The sequence below is a fragment of the Galeopterus variegatus genome, unplaced genomic scaffold (genome assembly GCF_000696425.1).
Source record: "Galeopterus variegatus unplaced genomic scaffold, G_variegatus-3.0.2 Scaffold8249, whole genome shotgun sequence".
NCBI classification, from domain to species: domain Eukaryota; kingdom Metazoa; phylum Chordata; class Mammalia; order Dermoptera; family Cynocephalidae; genus Galeopterus; species Galeopterus variegatus.
In genome coordinates, this window is record NW_007734360.1 from 70,103 (window position 1) to 79,353 (window position 9,251).

Consider the following 9,251-nt stretch of genomic DNA (forward strand, 5'->3'; position numbering starts at 1 on the left):
TTCAAAGTGTCATCACAATCATGGCAGATGTATGTTCATCGTGTTCCAGGCACAATTCTAAGTCCCATATGAATATTAACTCATTTAATCCTCACTGCATTCTATAAGGTAGGCACTATTATTATCCCATTTTACTGATGAGGAAAGTAAGGCATAGTATGTAAGTAGCAGAGCTGGGACGTGACACCAGGCAGTGTGGCTCTACATTCTACTCTCTGACCCTGTGTGCTTTGTTGCACAGACTACAGGGAATCTCTGTACAGCAGGAAGATACCAGTATCAAGAGGGATTGAAGGTAAGGGACTCTATACAGGTTCATGTTTTCATCCACCAAAAAGGATTATACACCAGAAAGAATTATTTTCTCTAAACAACTAACCACCTCTCTTGGTTTTCCCCCAAATTAGAACATTTGGGCTGGCTGGTTAGCTCAGTTGGTCAGAGCATGGTGTTATAACACCAAAGGGTTTGGATCCCCATTCCAGCCAGATGCCAAAAAAACCAAACCCAGAATGTTTGAAATTTCATATCAATGGTATACATGTTTAAACTCTGGCTAGGTCTTTGAAATTGATCAATTATTAATTACCTTTCAACAGCCAAAAACTTCTTCCGTTCCTCTTCAATTTGAGTTTGAACTGTGTCAGTGTTGGAATTCTGAGTGATAAATACGTCTTTAAGTTGCTGCCGCTTTGCCATGAGTTCATCCAGGATTTGCCAACAGTTTTCTGCAGCCTGAATGGGGAGGATCTGCATTGTAGATTTACCATCTTTTATGCGAATAAGGTCAACAGGTTACCGTATTACCAATAAAACCAAGCCATTTCATTATTCTGTGTGCTGCTTGAACCTCTATTATAGATTGTGCCACACTCTCATTCTATGCTTTTTGGGAATTGGTAATCACTACCTGCCTCCGTCCTTCATTTGGATTCACTCCTCAGCTCACGGCCATTTGACCTCTGTTCCCACTGTCCAGTGAAAGTGGGTCTTGCTATGGCCTCGATTAGGAAATTAAACAGAAATTTTCCAGGCTGTACCTTTCCGACAGCCTTCCTCACGTCCTTCTTCCTGAAACTCTGGGGCTTCTGTGATACCACCTCTTCTGGCTCTCTTCCTATCCTAACTAGGAATCTTCCAGAATCCCATCGTTGCTCACTGCTCTTCACTACCTGCCTCCCTGCCTGGGAGTCTCAGCCATTCTCACATGGTTTCAATGGACTCCCATAAACCAGCAACTCCCAAATCTGAATCTCCAGACTAGATAGATTTCTCCCCTTATATACATACTCTTTAACTACGTGCTGGAAACTGCCATCTAGATGGTATAAAGGCAATTCAAGCTCCACCGGTCCAGAGTTTTCTCTCCTTAACCTGATCCTACCGTCACCAGTCATCCAAGTTGGAACTTAGCAATCATCAGGAGCGTCCCCCCTTGCCCTCCCTCAAACTTCAACATCCCATAATCCATGAAGCTCTCCTGATTTCAAGTATTTTTTCAAATACACCCCCAACTTCTTCTATCACAATTAGGGACCTTCAGGAGCTCGACACGTTTACTCAAGGAAGGACATTATAATTTCAATAAAGAGGCACTTCAGCCACCCATTATTACCTTGTTTAGGTTATCGATGTCTTCTCTACTTTTCTGGATGTCTTTTCTTAACGCGTTGACCTTATGCAGTTTCTCCTTAAGCTGACCATGACTATATTCCAGGTGAATATTAAGCTGAGTTTTTTGTTTTTCAAATTCTAATTTAGTATAATAAAGTCAACCATTATAATTGGTAAGCAGAGTGCTTTGATTTTTTAACTTTCCCTTATGGCAGTCTCAAAGCAATACAAAACTAGAAGGAATACTGTAATGAACCCCCATGGCCTCTCACTCAACTGTGATAATTATCAATTCCTGGTCAACCTAGTTTCATCTATAACCACACTCACTGCCACTTCCCACCAGGCCTCATGTAATTTCATCTGTAAATATTTTCGTATGTATCTCTGAAAGGGAAATGAATTTTAATTCATAATCACAAACTTACAGATAAGAAATGATAATTCCGTAATATCAAATTTCTATCATTGCCAAAATTCCCAATAGTCTCATTAATTTTTAAAAAATTACTGGTTCTTTGAATCAGGACTGACACATTGCATACAGCTGATATATTTCTTACATCTTTTGTAATGTATGGGTTCCCTCAATTCTTTTTCTTTAAATTACAGCTTATGTTTTTATTCTTATTATTTAGTCAGTCTTTTTGAAAAGCTATTCTGACATAAATCCAAACTTGGGAACTTAAGAACATGTTCCATCCTGATGCACTTTCCTACTTTCCAAGCTTCACAAACTCTTCATAAGGAATTCTAATGTCAGCTGTAGCTCATCCTGCCCTCCCTTCTCCTTCACATATTCTGCTCACAGAATCATGTGTTCAAGAAGCATCTTAAGCACTATGGCAAATATTGTGGTAGATACTGCTGATAAGAACAACAATACAAACAAACAGTAATATCTAATGAGAGATACTAGATGCCTGACAGTTATAAAAGCTTTTACGTCAATGAACTCTCTTAAGTTGTGTGATCATATGAGGTAAGTAATACTACCAACCCTATTTAACAGATGAGGTGACCAAGGCACAGTGAGTTAAGTAACTTGCCCAATGACACCCACTTAGGGAGTGGTGGAGCCAGGCGTGACACACTCAGGGAGTCAGCAGAATTCTACTCCTACTCTCTGACCACACCAGTTACCGTCACCAGTCATCCAAGTTGGAACTTAGCAATCATCATACTTCCTCACTTGGCTCAGGAACATGACACTACTCTGGCTTTCCTGTCGCCTTACTGGCTGCTCCCTTAAAGGCTCTTGCTCATCTCCTCAACTTGTCACTATCTCTTGGGATCACTTCTCTTTTCTATCCATATTCACTCCCTTGGTGCTCTCATCTAATAACATAACTTTAAGTACCATCTGTATACTGACAATGCCAAAATTTATACCTCTAGCCTGATCGTCTCCCTTGAACTCCTGACTTGTATATTCAACTGCCTATTCTATGCCTCCAATCGGATATCACAGACATCTCAAGCTTAATACCTGGGATACACAATGGATAAGCTAGAATTAATAAGTTGGTTTAACAAAGTTATCAGATGTCAGATCAATCTGAAATTTGAGACCATTTTTCTACAACAGTAGAAATCAACTATAAAAATTTATAAAATATTATAAGAATACTACTCACAAGAATAAAACCTATAAATAAACAGATTCTATGGAAAAATATTTTAAAATTATAATAAAGGATATAGATGATTAGAATAATTGGAGAGTCATTCTATTTTCTAAAATGGGATTACTTAATATTTTTAAGATATCATTTCTCCTCAAATAAATCTATATATCCAATGTAATTTCAATTAGAATTCCAGTTAGACTTTTATGAGAAACTCAGTAAACACTGTGGTAGGCAGAATTCTTTAGAAAGTCTACTGTATTTTAAAGTTGACTTCAGAACAAGGAATATGACAGGGGAAATGAGGGGTCAATTTATGATGATAAACAGATTAATTAATCAGAAAGTCATCACAATCCCCAGTATGTATGCACCTAATAATATGGCTTGAAAAACATTAAGTAAAAACTGACAAAACTAGAAGATGATATTGACAGATCCAGAAGTATGAGGGTACTTCAAATAGGTCATGGAAAGTTTAGTATTATCTTTTAATTCTATTTTTCCTTGAATTGTTTGAAGTACCTTTGTATATTTGGAAATTTCAAAGCTCTGCTCTTAGTGACTGCCGTAACAACTCGACGGATAATCAGTTAAGTACACAGAAGACTTGAGCAACACCAACCTACCTGGCCTAACTGCCAAGTAGAGAATATTCCATCCAGCACATTTCATGTGTATATGGAACATTCACTAAGATAGACCACATGACAGGCCATGAAACAAGCCTCAATCTGCTTAAAAGGATAGAAATAATGCAGAATATATTATTTACCTAAATGGGGTTAAATTAAAAATCAGTAACAGAAATATATTTGAAATCCCCTCCTCTTGCCAATATTTATTTAAACAACATACTTCTTTCTAAACAACCGGAATATAGAGAAAAAATCACAAGGGTTATTAGAGATTATTTTGAACAGAATGAAAATGAATATACAACATACTAAAATTTGTGGGATTCAGCTTAACACTATTTAGAGGGAAATACATAGTTCGAAATGCTTATATTAGAAGAGAATTCTAAAATACGTAATGTAAGCTTTCATCTTAAAAAGCCAAAAAAGAAGAATAAATTAAAACTAAATAAGTATTAGGAAGGAAACATTCAACAGCAGAAATCAATATCATAGAAACAGACAATCCACAGAGAAATTGTAGGACCACGACCTGTTCTTATACAGGATCAATAAAACTGATACATTTCTAGCAGATATTAGTAAGAGATGACAAATCACAAATATCAGAAATGACAGCACATCAGTATAGACCTTGAGGACTTTAAAAAGGATAGAGAATACTATTAATAATTTTGTTAATAAGTCTGACAACACAGATAAAATGCACAAATTCCTCGAAAAACACAAACTACCACAGCTCGCCAACAGAAAGAAAATAACCAGAATTGTACTATGTCTATAAAGGAAACTGAAAATTCGTTATTGAAAACCTTTCCAGTATAGCCTGTACTATGGCTTATTTCTTTAAATCACTTACTTTTTAAATTCAAGAAATCTTATTTTTAACAGTAGTCTTGCATTTATTATTATTAATGGAAAATTAATTTTTAAAAAAGATTTATTGTTCTAAATGAGAAAAGTATATTATTAGATATAAATTAGAAATGCTAGTAAAATTAAAAACTGTAAAAAGCAAACCAAACCACAAGCCTTCCCACAAAGAAAGGTGAATGGCCCAGGGTGCCTCATTGGCAAATTTTACGGAGTATTTAGGGAAGAAACAATTCCAATTCTATACAAACTCCTTCAGAAAAAGAAGAGAACAATTCCCAGCTCATTTTATGGGCCTGGCATTACGTTGATACCAAAACATGACAAAGACAATACAAGGAAAAAAAAAAACAAAAAAAACCTACAGATCAGTGCACTCATAAGTATACATGTAAAAATCCTTAACAAAATTTTAACAAGACAAACCCAAAATGCATACGAAAAGACCATGATCATTTTGGGTGCACTCCAGGCATGTAAGATGGATTAACATTCCAAAATCAATCAGTAGAATTTACTATTATATGTACTTACTATTAAGAAACTAAAAAAAACCAAAAACAAAAACAAAAAACTGAACCATACAATCATCTCAATAGATACCAGAAAAAGTATTTGACAAAACTCAACACTCATTTACGACAAAAATGTCCGTGAAGTAGGAATAGAAGAGAACTTCCTCAACCTGATAAAGGACATTCTAAAATTCATACACCCAACCAAGACAGACAATATTCTTCTGCTAAGAAAGGGAATGAGGCAGGATGTCTACTCACACCACTTTTATTCAACCTTGTGCTGGAGTCCTAGCAAGTACAATTAGACAAGAACAAGAAATGAGTTATTCTAATTGAAAAGGCAGAAATAAAAATTTTTATTCACTGACTATATTACTATCTATTGATAGTCTGAAAATCCTAAGGATCTACAAAAGAGCTACCAAAAATAATAAATAAATTTAGAAAGGTTTCAGGATACAAAACCTAATTTTCTTTTCATATCCTACCAACAAACAATTTTAAATTCAAATTTTAAAACAATTCCATTTCAACAGCATAAAGATATGAAATACTTACAAATAAATGTTAACAAAACATGCACAAGACCTGTACACTGAAAACCAAAGATCATTTTTTAAAAATTTTTGGTGGCTATTATCAGAAAGACTCTAAAGAGCATTAATGAGAGAAATTAAGAAAGACCTAAATAAAGATAGATACCATGTTCGTGAATTGGTATTTTGAAGATGTCAATTCTTTCCAGATTGATCTATAGGTTAAACACAATCCCAATCAAAATCCTAGCAGGTATTTTACAACAACTGAAAACCTGATCCTAAAATGTACATGGAAATGCAAAGGACTTAGAACAGGCATGGGCTTGATCTCTCTGGTCCACTATCCTCAGTGCCTAGAAGGGTGCCTGGCAGATATTTCCATAGTTAATATGTGTTAAATAAATGAAGATTAAAAGAATTATAGAGAAAAAATACAAGGAAGTGGGACAAAATGTCAACAGTTTGTATTTTTGGACAATGGGAAGTTTTCTCTATTTTCTCCAAGAGGCACATGCTACTTTTAGATTTAAATGTTATAGTTGAATATATAATATATATGGTACAAAATTCAAAAGGTATAAGGATATACAAAAAGGAAAATGTCTCTTTTCTATGCTTTCAACCTCCCCAGTGGCAGCCACTCTTACTATTTCTCAACAGATGGCATGTTTACTTCCACCAGAGTATCACTTATCTTCTCATTTCTTCACAGTGCTTCTGCCACACATTTTTTTTTCTTAATTTCTTTGCATTTGCATTTTGTCAATTTTTCTTTTATGGCTTCTGGGATTTATGTCATACTCAAAGGCCTTCCCTAATAAGGCCTTGTTGTTTTAAATTCTCCTATGACTTTTTCTAGTATTTTTATGTCTTCATTTTTTTATATTAAAATATTTGATTCAGCTGGAACTAGTGTGATCCTAAAGAATGAGATACGGATCCAAGCATGTTTTTCCCAGGTTCCTGCCACATGTATCCCAACATGATTAATTGAAGAGTGTATCTTTTCTCCATTCATGTAAAATATCAAATTTCTCCTCATATTTCTGGACTCTATTTATGAGCCAGTACCACAAGGTTTACACTGTTTTAAAACCTGGGAGTTCCAATCCTTTCTCATTACCGTTTTCAGATTTTTCTTGGCTAGTTCTACATGTCAATTTTAGAATCACTTATAAAGTTAAAAAAAATTTGTCCATCCATGTATTAATGTGATATTTAAGTTTTATAGTAATTTAGGGAGAACCAAATTCTTTATAATATTCACTTTAACTATAAAAGAACTAGTATCCCTTTCTTTTATGTTCACATTTCTGTTCATATCTTGCATTCTTGTTTAAGGCTTTTTAAATATATTTTTTCATATTTGGTAAGTTTATTTCTTAGTTAAATGTACTTTACTGTTTTACCCGGATACGATTGGTATAGTTTCTCCCAATATTCTGTGTTACAGGTAGTTTGTATATAAAATGACTATTAATTTTTGAATTAATAATTATGTATTTTTAATTTTTAAAATGTTTCATCTTAATATTTATATCCAGCCACATGACTGAATTATTTTGTTTCTAATGGTTTTTCATTTCTTCTCTGGGGTTTTCCAGATATAAATGATATAACCTGCAAACAATGATGAGTCTACCTCCTCTTTCCAAATTTTTATACCTTATTTATTTTTCCTGTCTAGCTCTATTGACAAGTATCTCCAGAAAAATGTTAGATAACAGTGGCGGTAGTAGATAGTATCCTTTGTTTCTGATTTTTACACCTCTAGTGTTACTTCACGAAACCACAATGCTGATTTCGAATGAGATGTATTTTGTCTTATCACAGGAATCTAACTGTTCACACTAAAAGATTTTTCAATCAGGAATGGATGTTGAATTTTGTCAAGTACCTTTTTCATCATCCCTAGAGTTGATGATGTAATTTTTCTCCTTTGACCATCAACATGGTGAATTACAGTGATAGATTTTGTGATACTGAGCCATCCTTATATTTCGGATATCCACTAGATAATGGTATATTCATTTTGTTGTTGTACTCCTGGTTTCTATTTAACCGTGTTTTATTTGAATATTTACAGGTAGGATTGATTTTTAGTTTCTTATATATGTGTACCTTTTTAAATTTTGGCATCAATATTATGTTTATTCCATAAAAAATGCATTTCTTCTTCTACATGCTGAAACAGTTCAAATACTGAACATCTGTTTAAACGATAAACACTGAAGTTACCTGTGCCTTTAAATTTTGCTGGGATGAATCACCTGTGCAACCATGTGAGCTTGGTGCATGTGGGGATGTGGTGGGAAGGAAGAATTTATACTTTCTTTTCCTCTGGTAGCTGGCATCCTTCGATTTTTCTAATCTTGTTTAGGGAAATTTTTGGTAATACATTATTTATTGAAAATTATCAATTTTATCTGCATATATGGATATTTACAGACAACCAAGCAAATTAGTGTCACATTATTCTTCTAATTACCAGTGCAAGTGTAATTATGTCCCCATTCTCTGATATTGTATATCTGAGATTTCTTTAATAAATTATGGAATGAAAGAATTAGATCTCTATGGAAGAATATGAATTTTTATTAGCTATTTCTGGAAGAACTGAAATAAAAATTACCTCAGGCATAATTCCTCTAAATTATGAAATAATATTTATTACTTTTATATGCATGTGAGCTGTTTGCAAACATCTTTTAATAAAAATACCGTTTTTGATCCATTTCTTGATGCTGTTTAACATGTTTGTTCTCAAATTCACGAATATTTTCCACACCAATTTCTTCACAGAAGTGTTGAAAAATATCATCTTCTACCTTTTAAATTATTTTAAAACAGCTGGTTTAATAATTTTACAAAATATATAGCTAAATGCTTCAATATAAAATTTTCCCTCATATTTTTGCGGATTAGGTCAAAAACTAATTCTACCAAACATTACTGTATTCTGGGGAGCCAGTGCTTTCTCTTCCTTCTCTTCCTTTAATTCCATATGCTATGTCCATCTTTTTTCAAATTTCTTATTCAGAAAACCCATAAAGAAAGCTTGAAAATTGGCCTTATTAAGTGTTTTGGTTTTATGAAGTGTTTAATATAAAATTGAAATGATTTAGTCATTCACTTTAGTCACACCAGAATATAGCATTCTATGTAAACATAGGAAACATTCTTTATCTACGAGTGGTACTACAGCATCTTAGACAGTATGAACTCGAGAGGAATAGAGCAGAGAATTAAGAATCAAAAAGATGTTGATGGGTCGGCCCGGTGGCGCATGCGCTAGTGCGCCGCTTGGGAAGCGCGGAGGCGCTCCCACTGAGGGTTCGGATCCCACATACAGACCGGTTCCTGCTCACTGGCTGAGCGAGGAACCAGGGGCAGCGCCGTGGTTTGTCATCCCGCTCCCGGACCCCGCTACAGTGAACGATC

General features: G+C 34.4%; 1 protein-coding gene across 1 annotated transcript in view; it reads right to left on the reverse strand.

The window, feature by feature from the left end:
* The window catches only part of LOC103608284 (structural maintenance of chromosomes protein 1B-like), a 63,956-nt gene that overhangs the window by 11,739 nt on the left and 42,966 nt on the right, over positions 1-9,251 (reverse strand). Inside the window, 4 exon segments of the mRNA XM_008592731.1 lie at positions 590-735; positions 1,616-1,752; positions 2,611-2,615; positions 8,532-8,648. Coding sequence (XP_008590953.1) covers positions 590-735; positions 1,616-1,752; positions 2,611-2,615; positions 8,532-8,648 — 405 coding nt within the window.